The sequence below is a fragment of the Haliotis rufescens genome, unplaced genomic scaffold (assembly GCF_023055435.1).
Source record: "Haliotis rufescens isolate VD_foot unplaced genomic scaffold, xgHalRufe1.0.p SCAF_11, whole genome shotgun sequence".
NCBI classification, from domain to species: domain Eukaryota; kingdom Metazoa; phylum Mollusca; class Gastropoda; order Lepetellida; family Haliotidae; genus Haliotis; species Haliotis rufescens.
Genome location: NW_025963791.1, coordinates 26,680,080 through 26,702,884, shown reverse-complemented (window position 1 = coordinate 26,702,884; position 22,805 = coordinate 26,680,080). Strand labels below are relative to the sequence as shown.

Below are 22,805 nucleotides of genomic sequence, written 5' to 3'. Positions count from 1 at the left end.
TAAAATCACCAACAGATACAGTTACATGGAAGTAAGAACATTTTGGAAAATAAAAAATTTGGCCTTTTTTTTTTTTAAATAATTAATTTTCATGTAACAAAACTTGGAGCATGGTCTGTCAATGAAATTTAAGACACAAGGGATTTCTTGTGAGCAAATGTACAAAGCAGATCAACAATGAATGAAGCGATGTGATTGCTACACTTGAGCAGACTCCCAGTAGACAATGACAGCACAGAAATAAGAAATCAAGTAGTCCAGATACAGGCCAGCCTTAAATAATCATGTCATTGGATGATATTTATAAATTCAGTTTTATGTACAATATTAAAATTACATAATCATGATAATCAGTCATAAAGATCGAAATCCAAGCATCCACACACACAGTTGCCATATACACAGGTAGTTAAAACGTCAAATGTTCACACTCGCACATGTTGAATTTGAATCTTGCGCTCATGGCTGGTAGTGACATTATTAGGTTGTTTTGGTCACAGTCAACTCATGTGTATTCTCAATCTTGTGATAAGCAGCAGTAGTAATACTGCCTCAGAACAACTTATCTTGTCCGTATCATCACATAAGCTTGTGTCATACCAAAGTCAGAATACTACTGTAGGTATATGTAGTTGTCTATCACTCTATAGTCACTCACTAGTGGAAGCTTTAACTTCCCACAGCCTTACAAGGTCTGTCTGCTCACTTTACTCCCCAAGCAATGGCACAATCAAGAAACATCATGTAGTCAAAGTGTCCAGTGTCACTGGGTAGTACAGATTATCCGGAGATATATATATAATATATATATATATATATAGTCGGACCCGATTTTTGGCAGGAATGGGTTCAGTGTGACTGAGAGATCAACGTCCGTCATCCCCGCAGGCCTCTAGTCATTTGCGGATTTGGCGAGATGACCCGGAACGCGGAGGCACTTCTTCTTTTGACGCGCTCCCTCGTCTGAGCCCAGAGTTGATTGGTGTCATCATGCCCTGCTGCATCTGGACTGAGGACATGCGGGTGTGTTCACGTTGAAGTTCGCTGGTGGGAATACCTCTGTGTAGTTTGGTGCTGGTGCGTCTCTCTCTTTCTCGGGATATTGGCCTTGGGGAGGTGGCTGAACAGAAACAAAAACAATCTCAAATTAGCTGTGCTCATCTTCATAGGTGTGTATTTTACACCACCACACTGTAGTAAAGATACATTCAACATCATTGAAAACATTTAACTGCAGGCCCCGTGATTGAATATGAGTTACATAAGCTCCTTGCCAAGATAAGCATTCAAAGCAGGCCATATAAATCTTATACCTCCTGGTATTTTCAATGTTAAAATTTGTTTACCATTCACCCATCGGTAAAGCAAATAGGAAAATCAAGTTGCATGGTTCAATATTAAACACAATTACAGATCAGAAAGTCTCCACAAAAGAGAATTTCTTTTCTCAATGTTCCCAAATTGAAACAATAAATTTGTCATAATGATGTCTCTTCTGAACATAAATCAATCAAAAAGCTACTTGTGTGTCCAGCAAGATTGCAGTTGAACGGAGCTCCACACTTGTGCACTGATCTGACATATTATTACATACCAATTACAAACCAGTACAAGTTTATTGAAACCATGTACTGTACTACACAAAAAATGTATAAACATGAATACATATTACAAAATTTACCTTCAGTAACAGACGTCAACCATGGTGTTAGAAATAATACCCAATGAATACTCTGCATTAGGAAACATCACAAATTGTATAGCTATATAGAAACAATTTATTTACAAAATGCACAAATACATAATGTACAACACATACTGAAAATGTGTTTCGTAACAAAAGAGATCAATGACTTTCTCGTATCAAAGATAAGGGAGAAACATTCATACTCTGCTTAATAAGACTGTACATTATCTTTTCAACTGCAAACATTATTTTAAGGCATATCTTAAATTGCCTGACCATAATTATATTTAAAGGTTTATATATAAACAAACCTGTCTCAATATCAACATGCTCAAAGAAAGCATGAAACTTTTTCGAAGGACGGTCTTCCTTGGATTTAAAACTATCACATTAAAATCTGTACTAAAAGAATATTTTTTCTCAATGATCAAACCTACAAAATCAACATTAGTACTCACATTTGATACAAGAAAGTCTATCTGGCAAAAAGTGCATTGTTTTTGGCTTGTATTCGAAGATAGTGATATAAATGAATCAGAATTTTTGTTTTACTGTATAATGAATGAAAGTAAACACTCTTATAGAATATGTATGTTTGGTAACCTGGCGTGGTAATGATACTAAATTTTGAAGGATAGGATCAGAATGCTCACATTTATGTTGATGATTATGATAAATGAATTCTTAAAGTAACAAAATTCAACAAAACATTACAACAAAATATTCTGTACTTTTCAGAAGTAACTTAGCGACTGAAAATGGATCTTTCACCATTGCATTTAGAGTTATCACAACTTCAAATTATTCAGTGATATCAAATTTGCATTGTCTGAGTATCACATTTTGACATATACCGATATTCACTTTGTGACACTAAAATTTAAAGCATGGACATATTGGTAATGACATGTACTTGTATAACCCTTTGGAATTCACAGCACCAATTACCACTGATCACAAACAATACGTTTCAGACTAAATTCAACACAAAATACAATTCATTTCTTGATACAAATGCTGCGCACATTTTGCCATCAACACTTCAATGATAATCACTATTTTGTTTTAAAGGAGCAAGTCATATTAATAACATTGTACTGACATTGTACTGACACTGTATCAGACATTGACTCCAAGTCTCCTCATGCAATCACTTACAGAGTAAAAGCATGTATACGAACAATGTTAAATTACATCACTGTGGCTACTCTTATTCCTTACACTAGGTCTGATCAATCAGCAACATTGTATCATCTCACTATGTTACATAAGAACACAATAAAATTCTTTCTGCACAATCACACCGAATATAATACAAATTTAATATAATAATATTGCACAATCTATACAAGCCTTTATACAAGTTTCACAACATTAGGTTCTAATTCCCATTGAGAAGTAATTTTCTATACACAATTTTTTTCTACCCACACATACTTCATTAGTATGTACCAGCTACTGGCTTGCCTACCCACAGAGGAGGATCAGATCTCCCTGCTCGTTTTAGACGTTAATAAAATGTTGAAAACAGTATCATGAAGAAATGCACAAAAGTTCCTGAGGTCATGTGCAGTTCACCATTTATCTTTCTATTTAAATTAAACCTAAAAAACAGAGGAAAACTGAAATTCTGTCTTCATACATTCCTTAATCTTTCGCACAAATCTCTGACAAATCATTCTTCACCTACAAGAACAAACATTCATTCTTCAGGTTGTACACAAGCACACAATATGAAACAGAAACCTTCAGTGAAAACAAATACAGAAAACATTGAAAATGTCAGCCTCTTTTGTCATTGAATGAGATATTCTACAATCTGTACTAAAATCATACACACACAGGCCAATACAGTTGTTGTTTAACATCGATCATCTGCAGCAACAAATTAGGATGAAAGGTTTGCAATTCATTAACTATACCATGTTCGCTGATTCTTGTACTGGTAAAAGAAAATAAATAGTAAGAATTGATATCTTCCATTCAAACATGTACAAACTTCATTTCAATATTGCCAGTAAGATCACTAAAAGTTTCATTAATTGTTTCACAAATGCAAAAGAAAAATCTTTCATAATGCCTCACATACCATGAATTATCTGTGTACATCCTGCAATAAATAAGAACTCTTTGACAAAGGATGAATTCAGGTACTTCTGGTACATAAACTTCAGGACATAAGCTTGATGAGCCAAAGTACAACACTGGAGTGATAGGTCTCCCCTGTTCAGTAGCATGATACACGTTACACACTTGCACAGGCTCTTTGAAACTGTAGCTGTGACCTGAAGCAACACGAGTGTGGGCCTGGACAGACATGGAGAGGCAGACCAACAGGTAGGCAGCAGAGATGAATGCTGGATTGTATGTTGCCACTAAGATACCTCCTTCAGCATATAACACAGAAACATGAACTGTGGTAGGCTGATGCTGTCAACACTGTGGCCACAAGCAAGTCAGTAGTCATGAACCAAACCCTCACTCACTCTGCAAGGCATTGGTTAAGGTCTCTGTTTGAGCGGTGCACCCCGCCCCCTCCCATCTGCAGCAACCCGGCGTATTTTTGAGCCATCAGCACTACTCCCTACAGGCACAGGCAGTCCTGATCCCTTCATACTAAGCCTCCCTCCAGATGAGGGGGTAGCCAACCTATCACTGACCCTACTGTCTGTAACGCCCTCCTGTGACTCGGAACCTTTTGTTGCTAGTGACAACCGTGCAGGCAGCCTATCTTTGGGCCGAGACGGCAGACCACGAATGTCTGAGTGAGGAAAGAGAGAAATCAAGTCTTACAAAGCTGACGAAAAAAGTTTCAGAAAGGAAAAGAAAGGTTTAGCCATTATTTATTTGGATCATAAAGAAATAAAACAAAATTACTGGCCAAAATAATTCACACTTATGCAAAATACAATCACATTACTTGTGGCAAAATAAATGCTTTATCAAAAGAAACATTATATCCTTACTTCATTGGCATGAAATAATGTGCCACTGCAGAAATAAGATGGGTTGAAACAAGGTACTGAAAAAAGCATGCATAGCAGTGATACAGAAAAAAGAAACTGAGCAATATAGGGTGCATGCAATAGAGACAAGCAATACCAAGCACCAAATACCATGCAAGGCGTGCTGGCATCATAGATAGATATGCTGTAAGTCAGCAGGAAGGCGTTAAGAGACTATGATGATTGTGCTGATGATGACTAAGTGATAGATGATTCATCATAAGACTGAATAAACTGCAATGAAACTAAGAAGAGATGACTACTGAAAAGAAATTTGAAGAACAAATATTGTTTTTGGAAATCTTCCCAGAAAGCTTCATTAGAAGTTTCCTTTATTATTTCCTCTCACATGAACCTCACTACCTAAATTCTTGACACTTGGACAATTTTAACAGTTCAACCTTTTACTAGGATCTGTAAAAACAAAAATTCAGTGTCACGATTTCTGTTTTGTTTCATAATATTACATACCAACTTACATCTTTAAAAAGATATTAGACATCAGCAAGAATTTGAGAACTACCAATTTGACTTCTTTCTGTCGTGAAAGCTAATACAACTGAGAAGTGTTTTCCCCTCTTTACTAGAGATAAATGGAATAAACAATTATAAGCAGAAAAAGCAAAATCTGGCGCAAGAGATGACAATACCTGAAATTGAAGCAATTTAAATACATCAAAATTTCCTGACAGAAACCTAGCATTCATCATTTACACACATGTCACACATGAAAAAAATTTCCCTTGCTCTCAGTCATTGAGTCACTCACAATTTACCACTTGAAACATTCAAAAGGATTCAAAATACTAAGCTGATTTAATCCTGGAACTTGTTGACTGAAGGGGTGTCAAATAAGCTGCCTAAAGAGTTTCATGAAATGTCATACCTCACAATCTTGTGAAAATGACAAAACTTTAGTCACATAGTAGATAAATTAAAAGATACACTCCACTACTTATTTTGCAGGTGATGTTTTCACCTTCTCTCATGAAAATAGACTTTACCAACAGATTTTAACAAGCCTCAGTTTATATTGCACTGATCACTGCTGTCATATTTTGTGTTGATTTAGAACAGTAGATTGTAATTTTAAGTATTATGAAAACATGATTGTGCTTAGAGCATAAATCTTTGATTTTATGGTTTTTTTCCCAATTGATAATGTAATGGATGAAATGGAACTTGTTTTGATGGCATGATGCATCATGATGGTTACATGTACATGCCATGCAGAATCACCAGGAACTGCTATATCAGCAACTAGGAGGATCTAATAAAACTCAAACAAGCTACTCAGAACATGTTTTGTAACTGGAGTACAGTGGTTGTTTTTCACTTCCTTCAAGGCCCTTGTTTCATATTTTTCCACTCCTGTTCAGTCATAATGAACTATCATTTTAATGGTCAACTGAACTTACAAAGGGATATATTGCTTCTCAAAGAAATCATTGTCAAATTCACAGATAGAAAGTTAAAGAGGGTACAGCCAACATCAAACAAACCTTTGGGAATCCATTAACAACAATTACTCAAGATAGTACTCTAAAATCCTAAATTAAGGTATATGAATGTTCATAGACAAATTTTGTCCCCTTCAAACTAATGTTATGTGTTACCAGAATAATCCTTACAAAAAATTATCCAGTCATATAAGATTGAAATCACATTGAAATATTTTCATACAGTCAGCATGTGTCCACTTGCAGTAACTCACAGTAAAGTCGTATTGAAAGAAAACTAAGTAATTGATAATTTTCCTCTAAATTTAACATTGTGCTGTATGGGCAAGTGTGGGTGTATCTCTGGAATATTACTTGAAATTTTCACCTAAAGGGCCCATGTCAGAAAATACCTAGAGTGAACCCTGTTGATGCATACATAAACAAGTACTAACCAACATTTCAAACATCCTATGATATTCCCATAGATAAAATAAGTAGACCCCAATAATCTTTTTGTAATCCTAACAGTGATCACGATACCTCTTCAAATCAAGCAAATGTTTCACGTCACGTAACAATCACTAATGTACCATTTCTTGTACTAAACTCAGACTATTCAGTAACCTTCAAATTAAGTTTCAATAGATAACTCTGTCATGCCAATGTCAGAACACAAACTACTTCAATAACTTAACTGCTTCTGTCAATTCCAACACTATGAAGAGGGGTGTGAATGGCTTTCTTTCCCTTTCCAGAATGGGAAAACATTGACTAACGATGAAGACAGCATGCTTTGAGGGCTATGAGTATGTTCTCTTTCCACAATATTTGACAAAAATAACATGCTTCATGGTATCAGAACATGTTGACATCTATCACACTTTCAACAATATTTTCTTGCTACCAAACCTTTGCAATAAAAGCCATACTATTCTTCAGATATTCCTGCTACAATAATTCATAAATTCTTGAGACAAGCAGCCACATATGGTTACTTGAATTATTAACTGGTGGCAGCTGTGCCAATTTTCATTTGTCAAAACTATCTACATAAATTTGTTAAATTATAACATGACAAAATTTGTCACAGCTGTGACAAAATGAAATTAATGTGACAATAGCTAGGAAATATATTACTTTCTTTGGATGTGTTGTGCTGTTAAGAAGTGAACAGTAAGTTGTACCCCTAAGTACATCCAATACACTGTTGAATGTATGAAGAGCAACAATGATACTCATGTAGTTATACTATAGAACTGTGACGCAATGAATGTCCTGCAGCAGATTTCACTGTGATGCTTCTTTCAAATGTTGATTAAAAATAGGAATGTCCATCATTGTACAGGTCAGCAGATAAATGATTTTCAGATGTATGCACTTGGTATGTGCACATGAAGTAAAGCACTATCAAAGTGTGCTTGAAAGTATTTTGATATCTAAACATGAAGGTCAGATTAGTCAACAGATACTGCAATCTACAGGTGTTGTGACAGAAATGTTACATGATGAAAACAGAAAACATTGAGCCCTCAAGAAACATTTGGATAATTATCCCTAATTCTCTGTACATTATTGTAAAAATGTACATATTTCTTACAATGGTTGAAAAGTATAACCTTTCATTAGGAACATGCACAAGTGATGATGAAACAACATGACGGCAAGAGTTGAGTTCTGTGCACTTGTGTGCATCAATAGATGCAATACATGAACAGAACCATCTTTACTCCTCCCGAACAAGTTAATACATATGACGAAACATGTTTATTAGTTCAGTAAAAGTCTAATGGATGAACGTAATCTGACCTTCACAAAGTGTGTATTTAATGAGAGTCTGAGAAAATAGAGTATGAAGATTATGTAGCATGCATGAATAGAGAGAATGTTGGTACTCACAATTGAAATCCCCTGCAGGTGGCACAGCCCCAACTCCTAACTGATCACTGCGGACTCGACCTGGAAGTGCTGTGCCCTGCAATGCCCTTGATGTTGAGCTATGTAACTTCCTGTCTCTATCCAGGTCCTCGGCTCCTCGACCTCCCTGTAAAACATATGATACGCAGTAAGAACAGCTTAAAATATTTAACAGAGAAATTAGTACGAGCATGCAAATCATTACTTGTTACACTTAAATCTCGTGAAGCCAAACGTTCTAATCAATTAAGACAAGTTTGTTTTAGCCAAAAGGCTAATTCACTTAATATTACTTGTAATAGATGACCAGACAGTGGGGGACAAACACCTGAAATGTCACTATCTATTTTAAACATGGAGTAGGTGACTTATACTTACAAAACCTTATGGTATGAGGAAAAGGTTGATTTCATGATTTGGGGGCGAGGCTTTTTTGCATGCAATCATTACTTGGTATGGTTGGGTATTCCAGGAGTCTCTATCCCACTGTTACGGTCCTTAGTCCTTTGTGGCATTTACAATTTAATCATTAGGATCAAATTTGAGAGACAGATAATGCTATGTTTCATCGACAAAAAATTTACAATTAATTGGTTAAGATTGTATAATAATAAATTGAAGGTTGAAGAAAGTAATCAATGATAAGACTTACACTTACAAATTTTAACATATTCCAGTCGAAGACATAATCATATGTGAAACCCTGTCTGTGGAAGAGATTACGGAATAGCTGCCGTAAGTAAGAATAGTCAGGTTTGTCATCAAACCGAAGAGACCGACAAAAATTCAGGTAGGTAGCGAATTCCGCTGAAAATAAAGAGTTAGAGCATAAGTATTACAAAGATAATTATACGTCATCTCCATTTCTATCTCTATAATACATAAATGTTCTCCTTAAAACAGTCCTCATTTTTCTATGTACTGATGCGGGGTGAAAATTAAACCACAACCATGTGGAAGAAGAATAAGTGGTTTTCAAATCTCATGCAAGCATCACTTAGTTTCATATGTGGTTACCGCTTAATACACTAAAAATGAACAAAAGATTAAAGTGGATTATATAGAGAATATGATCAATTACACCTACAAGGGAATCCTTTGCACAGTTCCTCGATTGGCGTAGACATTTTCTTTTCACTGATTCTTTCATATTTTTGTCTTTTAGTGGCTGCTTTCAAGCCCTGCCAGGGCAGACTTCCTCTGAGGAAATACATGAACACGTATCCTAATGATTCCATGTCATCTCTCCTACTTTGTTCTGAAAAGAAGAATGATTATCTTACACACCATCACATTGAACAGGCACTAAACAATACAAATACTTTCATAATCAGAAAATATCCACATTTTTTTCAGACAAAGTTTTCAAATTTACACAAAAGTTGGAAAATTGAACGTCCTTATTTCTAGCATTGCTTTAAAGGGCAGAAGTCTTATACATTTTGTGAAAAACAATATTCTCACGGTGACAATTGCGTTACTGCCTCTTTTCATATACCAGTAGCATATAAAAATAACTGATGCCTACCTATTCCTAAATGTGTGTTTATACTGGCGTATCTTGCAGTTCCAGTGAGATTCTTGTTTTCCCTGTAGGGTATGTGCTGGTGTGTGCGAGCATCTCGATACTTTTTGGCAAGACCAAAGTCTATAATATATACAAGATTGCCTTTCTTGCCAAGGCCCATCAGGAAGTTGTCTGGCTTCACATCTCGATGAATAAAATTTTTCGAATGTATGTATTCAATTCTGCTGATCTGTAAAGTAAGACAAAACGGCAATGAAGCAAAGGCTATCACACACAACAAACTTAATTTCAATCTTAATAGTCATACTCATTATTCCGGATGTCACACTTTCCAGACAGTTGTGAGTGGTCTTTTACTACATAAATTGTCACTATGATCCCGAATTCAGTTATCGGAACTAGATGGTCATTTGCTGTTGTTTGTTGTTTAATGTTGTACTCCAGTTGTAGCAATATTCCAGTTTATATCATGGCAGTCTGTAAATATCTGAGTTTGGACCAGACAATCCAGCGATTGATATCATGAGCATTGATCCACAAGCATCAACTAAGTCAGCGAGCCTAACCACAGCAAGTATGGGTTGCTGAAGACCTATTCTAACCTGGATCTCATTTGCTGTAACGAATCTGTAATATACACAGTGAGCTAATTCTTTAACCTTAAATGCCAGCTGGTTCACTTATTTTGAGAATGCTTGATTAATGTTGAAACATAAGGCAAACTAGTAAATGCTTTGTCAATCAATTACAGTACAAATCTTATTGTTTTAGTAGAGATTTTTTATCCTCAACTGTATCTGCGAAATCAACACGTCATAAGGCGAGGATGACATCATACTTGTTTTGTGATATTACAGCTTAACAATGCTGCCAGTCACAACTGCTCTCAGATGAAATTAACTAACGTTACTGTTCATTTTCTGTCACCAAATACAACTTCCCACATTCAACATATCATAGTATCAAAGCACTAAAACGCTGTTACATTCACTTATTCAATGTGCGGAGAATTCTCAGTCCCATCTGATCAATTTACAAGCTTCTGTTATATTTGTATTGGCAGTATCAATTGTCATTACTATGTTGAAATTGGATTCAAGAATGAAGTCTGAAGTCTGTATTTCGTATTTTAGTATACTTATTTAATTATTTCAGATCTATCTAACTGGTATCATCTTTATCTATTTACAATATTAAGACTATTGACAGGGGAGGTAACTCTTCACACACCCCTTGTTTCCGTTGTGCAGACAAGTCACAATCCACATGATTTGACCAGAAAACGAGACCATACAGATTAACAGAGATTCACTGTATCTTACTTAAACATAACCATGATAACAGTTTTACTTTTATTCAAATACATTAACAGACAAGACCTTTTTATCATCACTTATCCTAAAACATAAATATTCAAAGTAAACCATTCTAACATATTCAGCAAGAGTGTTAGAAATCTGCATACAAGTAAGTATCCAATCTCACCAATTGATCTGCCAGTAATAGCACTGTTTTAAGACTGAACTTCCGTGAGCAAAAGTTGAAAAGGTCCTCCAAACTTGGACCAAGAAGTTCCATGACCATGACATTGTAGTCTCCCTCTGCTCCACACCACTTGATTGTCGGGATGCCCACTGAAACAAAGTCAAACGGACCATGCTTCACGTACCTTACAAACATGAAAAAGTTACCTCAGTCTATAAGATGAGGATATCCAAATTCCCGTCTGAAAGACTGAGGTTAAACTCAGAGATCTGAGACGAAACTTTTAACCATAGTAGTCCTGTACCAGTTTCCATTCATATGCCAGCATGTCAATTAAATGAACACTTGACAATCTATGCGACATAACCTAATAAATGAGATGTAAATGACAGGATAGTTCTCCTGAACCCATAAATTCTGAATTGTTTGATAGGCATTACTTAGAAGTTGACTGATGACAAAGTAGAGATAATTTATGGATAACAACTTCTTTATCTAATGTAAAGCCTTGGTTGACAACAATATACATGGTATAATGATCTATACCGAAACATCGCCTTTACAGTAAATAAAGAAGTTGTTATCCAAAAATTATCTCGACTTTGCCTTAAATTCTAAGTCATGATTATTTGTAAGCAATAATATCATTAGTTAAATGAAAACTGAGGGTATCATAATGATAGCAAGAGTGAAATATTTTTACGGACAATTGTGCCATCAAGTTTTAATCAACAAATTGAATGGAATAGGCTAATAAATCAGGAATCCTTACAAAACTTATCTGCAGATATTCCCAAACGCAAGGTTTCGTAAGAATGAATAAATGCACAGATCACAGACAGCATCACATTACAACAGATCTTATGTTAATTATAAGTTACAATAACAAATCGTTACCTCAAATATCATATCAATGTTCCAATATTTAGTTTACTTGTATCTATTGAATTAGAAAAGTCTATTGTGAAATCTTCATTGTGAAAATTTAACGCAACAAATAACAAACTTTCCTGCTTTTAAATATCCAATCATATCAATGACTTATTGTAGTCACAGCGATCCCTTGCAACATTTCTGGTCCAAATAATTCATGAGCGTATAGACAATCAGCAGTTTAACTGGGGTGGAGTTGTAGGGGGTAGATGACCAACACAACAGTACATGTTCGGCCTACCTAACACAATCTACACCGCCTGTTGCATATCAGAGTTTGAAAAAATATTAGAATATATAAGATGTTTATGATTCATTGTGATTAAAACAAATTATCGAGTGTTATGTACAGTAAAAAAATACATCGTATCACGAACAGTCATTACAAATTTGGTCAATAAAAATTTGAAAATTGAGATAAAACATCACGAGACAGGACGATTTATCATTTATATTGTATTTCCTTCTTGTATGCAGAGATAAAGATTACTTTGTGTATTTTCTCGTAAACTAAGCTGGAAATAGCAATCAGCTGTACACACATTTTCCCCAATCTACCAGTGACTCAGTTGAAAACTTGCCAATGATACAACTTCTAAGAATTTTGATGCAATGGTGGAACAAAATTTTATCTGAAATTATTATTTTATCAGAAATAATGTATTACAATATTGTGTTATTTTAGTTGGAGCTTTTACTAAATATATTTAAGATTATTAGAATCAAAAGCATAGCACTTCGGTTCAGCTGATTGTTACTGACGGATATTTTTTAAGAAAGGATAAATTTCATCAGTCACATTAGGGACATCATATGCTACACATATTTTGATTGCGAAAACATAATGTTAACATAATGCTCGAATTGCCATAAATATAACTTTTGACCACACACACACACACACACACACACACACACACACACACACACACACACACACACTGACAACTAATGTTCGTTTCAAGGCATCAATAGCAGTAATCTGATCATGGTTGATGTAAGAAGGCATAACAGTGAGTCTCACTATCGCGTTCGTGGTGATCAGATGACAATTTATTTTTGCGATGGGGAAAAAACACTGAGTCCGTGTATAACAGTTTATCAAAAATGTCTGTACATTTTTTTTAACCATGTGTTACCATGCACTGTAACCAAGTTAGCGCCATATTGATGGGCGCAATAGCAAAGGAACACTGTACCATGCAAAATCATGAATTCAAGTTAGGTGGGGAAGGTGTGTGGGACTGAACAATCAATGCAAAAAACATGAACAATCTTAATACTTTCAAAAACCTGTCGACAAGAGTTGTTGATATTTTTTCAGATTGATGCAATTACCACCCAAATCAATACAAGAAAAGCCACAGCTTACATTCAACAACCATTAAATGAAAATTTTATACTGCTACATTCAATAATTGTCAACCAAAATATACACAAAAATACCACAACACTTGTGCGATTACTTCATGTTCTTAAAATGTCATGCCAATTTCTGTAACTCAAATTGTCATGCAAAAATGACAAACTATTCAAAAGCAACTGAGGAAAACAAATTATATACACCTCAATCAATAGATTCTACCATGCTCATCTTTTTTTCAAGAACATAATGTGCTCCTTTGCAAATTTTAAATGAGACCAAAACTGGTTTGTTTTACAATCTGCTCTAAAGTCTTTACATCCCTCCCATCCTCTTCCAAATGCCTCAAGTGCTCTGATAAAAACATGCAACGTTTGTTAGTTTTTTTAGTCAAATAGTTTTCATAAAAATAAAAATCTGATGGTGTTTTTCATGATAGCCTGTCCTCAGAAAAAAAAACCTGTACCTATGAATTGTTCGTTACAATGTAGTTTTATATGAAGATACTGAATTTCAGGGGACTTTCCAAATATTTTATTGAACAGAAAAGAGGACTGAACTAACTACACTAAACTCACAAAGATCTTATTGGTAGAAGGACTTATTTCATAATGATGAATGTGGATTTAGGATTGTTGAAAGTAGATTCTAAATGAAAAGATAATGTCTAGTTATATTTGTTGTTCCATAACAATCTCTTCCCAAGAAATCATAATTTCAATCATGTTTATATAAAACTCAAATCAATAACTGGCAAGCAATCATATAATTATTCTAATCAAATTTCCTGGCCACTGAAATGTTCCAATTATTCCTGACCAGAGAGACAAGCGTTGACATGCTTCCAGTAACGTGCTGGCCAATGCTGCCTAGGGGGCTGCCAAGGTCCAGGCTGTCACCAGTCCATCCAGCCAAAACATTGATTAGATCATCCTAAGGTTAGTCCATGCAGCACTACAAAGAAATGAGAAACTCTTACCACCTCCCTGCATCATCCGATAAATCTTGCTCTCGATGTGGAGCTGTGGGTGCTTGGTCTTCACACATTCTAACTTGATAGCCACTTCTTCTCCATTGGAAATGTCGGTACCTAAAAACAGAGAGTTAAAAGTAAGTAATATGCCCTTGGAAATTGTATGCAATGTAGTAACAATTATAATTTTCAAGTGAAGGGATTTACCTGAGTATACCTTAAAATATTAGAAAGTAACACTAGCCCGGGGTTAGTACAAATTCATGTGGGATAGTACAAATTTACCCATTGTTTTAACATTATAAGGGCATTTTATCTTTACCCGGGGTAGTGAAGTTTACACGTTTAGTCCTAACCCTGATATATTAGTGTGGACTCACTTTAGGATAATTAATACTATCTATTGCAATCTAACTGATGTCTACAGGTTTGCAGAATACTGCATTCTGTACTAAAATTTAATGACATCCTGGCATCACTATATCAGTCAGTGTGTCCTCTTGTGTATGCAGCAATTCATTTCCCATTACTCTGAGTAGATATTCAATTATCCCTGTTTTTGCATATTTTATCCCTTTTTGTTTTCAAAGAAGTATAGATACATTCATTGTGTTTGTATCAATGTACCTTTGAAAAATAAATAACAGTAATCTTGACTTAGAAAGGGAAAAAGGTTTAAAAAATCATGAACAAAAGTAGGGTAATTTCATCTGGTAACTGCAAACTTCATATGTTGAACTTTGTTAAAAACATATAATCAGAATTGGAAATGTTTAAGGAACTTCATAACAGTTTTTTTCAACTATCTTCTTTGTACATGATATTCGGTGATTTCATTGTTTAAAGTTAATGAAACAAAACAGAATTGAGTGATGAAATCAGACATGGACACTCTGAACTTCTATTGTACATTTTACATCAAAATAGAAACATCAATTATTTCAATGTAGACGCATAAACTGATTTAGTTTAAAACGACCTGATACAGCCTCTTGCAACCCAAGTGCATATTATTTGTGTCCATTTGCAATACTGTGCATCTGGCAAAACCCTGGAATGATATTAACATTAATCCATTCCAAAATAGGACACCATTTGCTATAAGGAAGGTTTCTCCCCCACAGCACTGTAACTTGGCTAACTACGTAGTCAACAGATTTAAATATCAACAAAGGCAGCCAAATAACAAATATTTCCTGCATAAATACTGAGGAACACTAAAATGAATGATTTGAACAAATTCTGAAATTCTGTACTACCATCATATATGAAATTAAAATATAATCTAAATGTTTTATGTTTTCTTTATGTTTAATCTAAGGGCTATTCCTTGAAAACATTACTTTTCATTTTTGCAAATCCTCCAAAATAGCAGCATTCATGAATCTTCTGTTATAAGTATGATCCCAGCCATGTTTTTATTGAATGTGATCATAAATGTACAATCTGATTCAAGCAAAGGAAGTAATTTTATGTACTGAAGTGTTCTGATGCTCAAAAAGTATATCAATTATTGCTGAATGGTTCGAGCATGTCAAAGTTCTGTTATATATAAAGGCGTTACTGGGTCAAATGAAATTGATATAGCTTCTGCAAAGAATCACCATTTCAGGGTTAATTCTTGGGTGGGGCCTTGTTCTTTTGGCCCCCAAATTTGAAAAAAGGTCCACATTTGTAAATACAGTGGCTCATTTTAACATCATTTTGTTGTATGGGCATACCTCTGGAATATTTGAAATTTTCACATAAAAGGCCCATGTCAGAAAATTCCTAGTGTGAACCGTCATTTCCGAGCAGGCCGCAGGGTCAGAAACTAACAGTTTTTGTCCACTAGTCCTTAAAATAATAACATATAGCAAAACCTTTAAAATAGGCCAATTTCTACTAGTCCTTATGATACCTTTACTATTGGCCAGTTTGTTAAGGACTACAGGACTAGTGCCAATTTCTAACGCTGCGCGGCACATGTTGGTGTAGACTTTGACAATGAAAGTGATGACCATTTATTGTTTACCTCCCCATCATGCTTTTGTGGATCTAAAGAAAAATGTGTTTGACTCCGTATATTTGTAGTCAGTATTCAAGTCTTGTGTTGAGACACATGAAGGTATTACACATTTATTCCAGTGTCCTATTGGATTAAGATGTGTTTAGTCCACTAATCCTTACAATGATGACATATAGCGAAACCCTTAAAAATGGTAAATGTCTGCTATTCCTTATGACACCTTAACTATTGGGCAGTTTGGCTAGGACTACACGACGAGTGCCAATTTCTAACACATCAGTCCCATTCTGTTTTTCTTATTTATAAATTAATTTAATAAGCTCTAGGAGTTGTTACAAGGTTCATACAGATATGGAATACTAAAATTCAAGGCTGTCAACTGTCATTTTCAAGGCTTTTTAGTAGGGCTATTAGTCTGTCAATATTTGATTAAATCAAGCATGCTTATACTATCAGACTACACTATCAAAAGCAGTATCACCATCAGACATTTTCCAAAAAAAGATTAATTTTCACACCTGACAAAAAATAAGTTTGTCACAAATTCTTCATGATTTTGGCACACAAATCAATCACTGTGATAAATCTCACACATCCTTGGTTCATATTTTGTGTGCTTTTAATTAATACCTTTAATACCAAGTATATGTGATTTTGTACAAATTCAAGGCTTTTCCAGGTATTTTGGTTATTTTCAAGGCTGTTCAAGGTTGACACTTAAAATCAAGGCTTTTCAAGAGGGACCTTAAACTTCAAGGTCTTTTCAAGCCTGTATGAACTATGTGTTAATGCTTGGGATAGGGGTGTTCAATTACTGCCAAACTATTTTTTTTATCTATTACTCTTTGCTGACAATGTGGCTCTCATTTCAGAGTGAGTGAGTGAGTTGGGTTTAACGCCGCTTTTAACAATATTCCAGTTATATCGCGGCTCTCATTTCAGATTGTGTATATGGATTACAAAAATGGTTATGTATTGCACATCCTGGTCACTAGGGCTGGGACGATACACCAACTATGCGATCCGATACTTATCACGATACTTACATGTGCCCTTATCTGTATCACTGACGATCTACTGTTGGCAGTATCAAGAACTAAGCAATGAATGAAAAAGATTTTTACATTTTCACTACTAATTAGTTTTTCAAACAAACATTCAAGGTGAGAATCAATATTTTTACTTAGTGTGTGACTGTGATCGATACTTGTATCGAGAAGTAAAACATCGTAATCCACCAATGCATCGGTATATCGTCCCACTACAACTGGTCACTGTCAGTTCATATGTCAAATACTAACATAGCTGTATTCAGAAGTAGAACAGTAGTGACAAGACAGTTGTCTTTCTCAAAATTGTAGACATTTTACAACAAATGCCAAGAAATAATTATTTGAATCAGGCCAATGTATTATTCTGTGTTTGCATTGTTCTCCAAAATAATGGGGTCCCCCGTGATGGGAGAGCTGCGAGCGCCGAGCAAGGCTATCTAGGGGGGTTAGGGGGCATGAATTGTCTGGTTCAGACTCGATTATTTACAGACCACCGTCATATAAATATAACTGGAATATTGCCAGTGCGGCGTTAAACAACAAACAAACAAACAAACATAGATTAGCCACTTGACTCTTGCAACACCAGTCAACCAGAAGCTTTAACTGCTACAAGGGTGGTGATTGGTCAAACTAGAGCACATGACCTAAGCAATGCTACCGTCCTTGTGTGTAATGAATTTCAGAATTTGCCCAAAGGTTTTTGTTATTCTGAACATTTCAAGCAGGAAAATCATGATCTATATAATCAAATATGGAACTTTGTGGATGTATCATGCTAGGTTAGGAGCTGTGACAGACTTTTCAGGCATATATTTTGGCACTAAACATCGTATCCAAGCCAAGAAATCGAGGCAAATGAAAGCAGAGATGTCATTTGACTTACATTACACGTGATCGCACGAAAAGTTGAAAATAATAACTTTGACAACTTTTAAATATATTTTTGTTGATTTGCTTAAAAAGTTTTTATTTTGCTCTTTGACATGTTCTATATGGCCCCGTTGTCGAAATTTGTGTCCTAGAATTTTATTCTCAACAACATCGGGGGAAATAGATCTAGAGAATAATTTTTAATCAATCGATAAAAAATGATAAATTGAAATGAATATTTCAGACATTGTGAAATGTGATAGATTTAATAAATGAATGATATGACAGGTAGGTTCATAAAATTATATACTATTTTGAAGTCACTACGGCTTGGCTGGTCTACCAGCCTGCGTTGACTGGTGACTCGAGGCTTCTTGGCCGGTGTACCGGCCTACGGTGTTGAAAGAGTACATTGGCTCTTCAAGCCAACTTTCTTGAAACCTTCTTTTCTTTTGACAAAGTTTCGACGATGCCGTTTTGACCCTAGGCCTTAGTCCATTACGGACATGACATGGTAGAGAAACGTCATGGGATACTTCAGTTTCCCGCCGTCACACTGAAATCTGGCTAGCACCGGAACCCAGCGCATATTGGATACAAATTATCACATGGATTTTGGGAGCAAGAGAAACTCCAAACAAAACAACAATAAATTATGCGTGAAGTTAACTTTTTTCAAAATGAAAAATTCGTAAGGGGACGTGTATGTGGTTTTTGCATCCTTTTTTTTTTTCAGTACGTATTTTTGTATATGGGACGCCATAAATGCAAAAACACTGTTATTATCATCAGATTCAAGTTACTTTTAAGCTTTTTTATTCTCAAATTAAGCCAATTTTACTCTCGCTGTTCCGAAATATGGGGTTATTAAAGACAGGGGTGCATAGAGAGGGAACAACAAAGTTTTGGATAAGGATTTTACATTTGCCCAGTAGTAAATATGCCAGTAAGGCATATGAAGTGCTTTATTTCTTGGATTGTGCTATAAAATGGCACATATGGACTTCTGTCAAGTACCTGTATGTGATGTTATTTTCAGTTTTAACTTTGCTTCGATCTTCCTGGAAGTGTGCAGTCTTCAAATATGACAGTGTTAGAAATTCCCGTAGTCCTTGCCAAACTGCCTAATAGTTAAGGTATCATGAGGACTATTAGAAATTGGCCATTCTTATGGATTTTGCTCTATGGTATCATTATAAGGACTAATGGACTAAAAGTGTTAGTTTCTAACCCTGTATGACTAATGGATTTTATTCAAGATATGTTAAAGATATGTTAAATCAAGAGTGGTTAAATAGTTTACAGTCTAGGCATAGATATGATAAATACTCTGCATTTCAATTTAAGATACAACCTGAGTTGCATATTATTACAGATTCATCATTTGCTTCATATCGTGGCAAAATTCTGTAAGGTATGTCCAAGTTAACTGTTGAAGAAGGAAGATTGTCAAGTGTAACTAATAATCAGCATTTTGTGTTTTATGTGATTCATATTTGATGGAGGATGAGTTTCACTTTGTTATGATCTGTCCACTTTCCAAACATCTTTGAGAACAGTATCTCCCTGTATAGCATATCACACAATATTCTCTACATTCCTTCTTAATCATGTCAAGGATAGACATGGCCACTTGTATGTTAGTCCAAAACTTAGTGAAAATCCAGAGAGACCAGTATGTTATGTCTTCACGAAAATAAGTATTATTGAAAAGCTACAATTATTTGTCCACAAAGGCCTAAATGTGAGGTGATAACTCATGTCTAAATTGGATTCTTGAATGAATATCATAAAATACAACACTCTTTCCTCAGTGAAAGTGATCAGTGTATAATAATAATTATATCCTAGACATTTACCAACATGACCTCTTGATTATTGCTGTCATACCATATTATTCTTTTACTTGGGCCTGGTTTCTTTGGGTACAGAAATATAGAATTTAAACATTTATTGCTGAAATTGATATTACGACTGCAATTTATTACAAGACATTGACAAGCCATGTAGTATGATGTACTAATGTCTCTAAAGATACCACCAAATAGTTAATTACAAGAGCAAATACAGACATCCGAAGAAGCCCTCTATAAATTAAAATGGATCGCAAATTCATTTTTATAAATAATTTATTTGCTGGAAAAAGATTGTTTTCTGCGTACTCAGTGAGTGAGAAACTTGGGTTTAACATTTCTTTGAACAGTATTCTGGTTATATTATTGTGTATCATCTTAATGTAGAAGAAGATCCTGAATCAATGCCTGAGTACTAAGACAGGTGGTAGGAAGTTAATATGCTTGAAGATATTCTGGTTGTATTTAAGATGACACCCCTTAATCCACTCGATCAGTGTTATATTGTTGCTGCTTTCAATCATGAAAGAAAACTTTAACTTGAGTGGATGCCTATTTTGATCTCCGACTCAACAATAAAACAGAGATATAATACACTGGATATTTGAAGATAGCCTCTCATATACCGTGCAATGAAACACTAACATCTCCTATGGTTAGCTATTAAGTCATAATAGATCCTGATGTATTGTCTCAATACCAGGGGAGTTGATATTCTACTTAACATGTTTTTGTAAATTGTTTTTAAATGGGATTTACCAAGTAAACCCACAAGAAAATAACTATCTGTATCATCATAACATGTCATGGAGAATCAGTTACAAGAAAAACAGAATTGGTATAATCTCTTGAAGTGGTGTGTGATCAATGTGATAGAACACATCCCATGTTCAATTACACTCGGGATGTCCACCAAACCTTTTTTTAACTTCAAACTCAGAATCCTCACAGGGTTGTCAGTAGTAGAAATTCGCAGTAGTCTTGTCCTTGCCAAACTGCTCAACAGCTAAGGTATCATAAGGACTAGTAGTAATTGGCCATTATAAGGGTTTTGCTATATGTTATCATAAGGACTAGTCGACTACAAATGTAAGTATCTGGTAGTAAAGAATGGAAATGTTGCAATGTTTAATTTAAAAAATCCTAAATGAATAGTGAACTAGTTGGGTTTGTTCACGTTGTCAACCCGCCCCACAGAGCAAGCTGGACAGGGGATGCAAATTGGCACTAGCCTGAGTCAGTGTTTTAACTATTAAAGGTATCCAAGGCCAGTAAAATTTCAGGCTTGTTATAGGGAATCCTTGTATATCTTATCTCTATTTGGGCTAGTAAAGGTTTCCCTGTAATCAGTCTGACCTACACTTAAATAATTATTTCCCTAGTGACTGCATTTACAGCTGAGAAAACAAAGAATACTTTTTATATTACAAACTAGCAATTCTGCACAAAAATGGTCTCTTAATTTCAAATTATACACGACAGCTGTCATAATAATATCAATGACACTTTGTTAAGCAATTAGACTTCAAGAGATTTTCACATTATCATAATAATTTTTACTATTTTTTTTAGTATTTGAGAATGTTGGAATAGCATGATTACGCTTAATTTATATGCGTAAAAGAAGCAAACGTGAGATTTGTATCCGTCATAGATCTCCCCTGAAAACATGCGCGAGGGAAACATAATCTAGATTGACAACAGTCGAGCCAGTTTCCTCCGGGGATAAACAAACGTCAAATGACCAACATTATAACACACCTCTCAATGATTTAATTATTTTTAATAAATAAATCTCTTGAAGCATATAAGGTCATGCTAGCGTATCAAGAAGCAGATCTAGTCGCAATAGAATGATCTGTACATGAGTAATATTTCGTCTACACGATCATCTGTTGTTTCGACAATGGCTACCAGTCAGACAAGAGCTCCACCTTCGTCTGATCTGTCAAACTGCGGTTTGACACATACTTACCCAAATAGATATCGCCGAATGATCCGCTGCCGATCTTTCGCCCTAGACGATATTTGTTGCCAACCCGAAGCTCCATCTCCGCTGAAAACAAGAGGGGAATGGGATAATTAGGTATTCTCAACCAAGTCGCTGGAGAAACATTTTCCACTGATAAACAAAAACTACCAGAAAGGGTTGCGTTACAATCTAAGCTGCTACACTTACCTATTCTGTGTAGGCTTCACAAAATTTGTCTCATTAGAAACCTAAGACATTAAGCTTTTGCTAGGTACTAAACAGACTCGGTTATTTCGGACTGTATTTGATAGATGCGTCCGATTATAATTCGTTCCATTTTGACCCTAGCACCGCCATTATTTACTTCCATCGGTTGGTTGCTTGACATACTACGCAGGCGCGATGCATCCACTTCCTGTGAAACTCCTGGATGACGCAAACATATTTCTTAGCATAAAAGGGCATAATTTCTGACATAATGAGAGAAATAGTAAATTGTGTTTTAGAGATGCATTACATAATTAAGTCATATTTCTATTCGACATACAGAATATCTCCCCCAAATGCACAATTTTCTCTAATTTTCAATAGTTCTGAATGTGTAATATCTTCTTTCTATACTCTATACAGTTGTGAATCATTAGACATATCGAGTATGTTTTCGTTATTTAACGGAATTTGCAGTCTTTCCAACGTTGTCTTGCTAAACCAAAAGTA

General features: G+C 35.1%; 1 protein-coding gene across 4 annotated transcripts; it reads right to left on the bottom strand.

Annotated features, from left to right (window-relative positions):
- LOC124132732 (casein kinase I-like) lies at window positions 1–22,469 on the bottom strand. 4 transcript variants are annotated; one of them, XM_046496805.2, is made up of 10 exons: window positions 22,296–22,469; window positions 22,092–22,172; window positions 14,337–14,447; window positions 11,062–11,210; window positions 9,577–9,805; window positions 9,136–9,306; window positions 8,707–8,855; window positions 8,031–8,175; window positions 4,242–4,448; window positions 1–1,120 (listed from the first exon to the last, which is right to left on the bottom strand). In XM_046496805.2, exons 2-10 carry the CDS (start codon window positions 22,165–22,167, stop codon window positions 897–899), a joined length of 1,461 nt encoding a protein of 486 aa, XP_046352761.1. In that variant the 5' UTR covers window positions 22,168–22,172; window positions 22,296–22,469; the 3' UTR covers window positions 1–896. The 4 variants fall into 4 exon arrangements, with proteins under 4 accessions (XP_046352761.1, XP_046352760.1, XP_046352757.1 ...); XM_046496804.2 differs by lacking the exon at window positions 4,242–4,448 and having other exon boundaries at window positions 8,701–8,855; XM_046496801.2 differs by lacking the exon at window positions 1–1,120 and having other exon boundaries at window positions 1,765–4,448; window positions 8,701–8,855.
- Window positions 22,470–22,805: the final 336 nt, after the last annotated feature.

Bases quoted from the DNA above. Each gene is read 5' to 3' on its own strand.
- LOC124132732 (XM_046496805.2), bottom strand. From the start codon at position 22,167: ATGGAGCTTCGGGTTGGCAACAAATATCGTCTAGGGCGAAAGATCGGC. The intron at 14,448-22,091 runs GTAAGTATGTGT...CTCTGTTTTTAG, and splicing joins ATTCGGCGATATCTATTTGG to GTACCGACATTTCCAATGGA. The intron at 11,211-14,336 runs GTAAGAGTTTCT...ACTTTGTTTCAG, and splicing joins TCGGATGATGCAGGGAGGTG to TGGGCATCCCGACAATCAAG.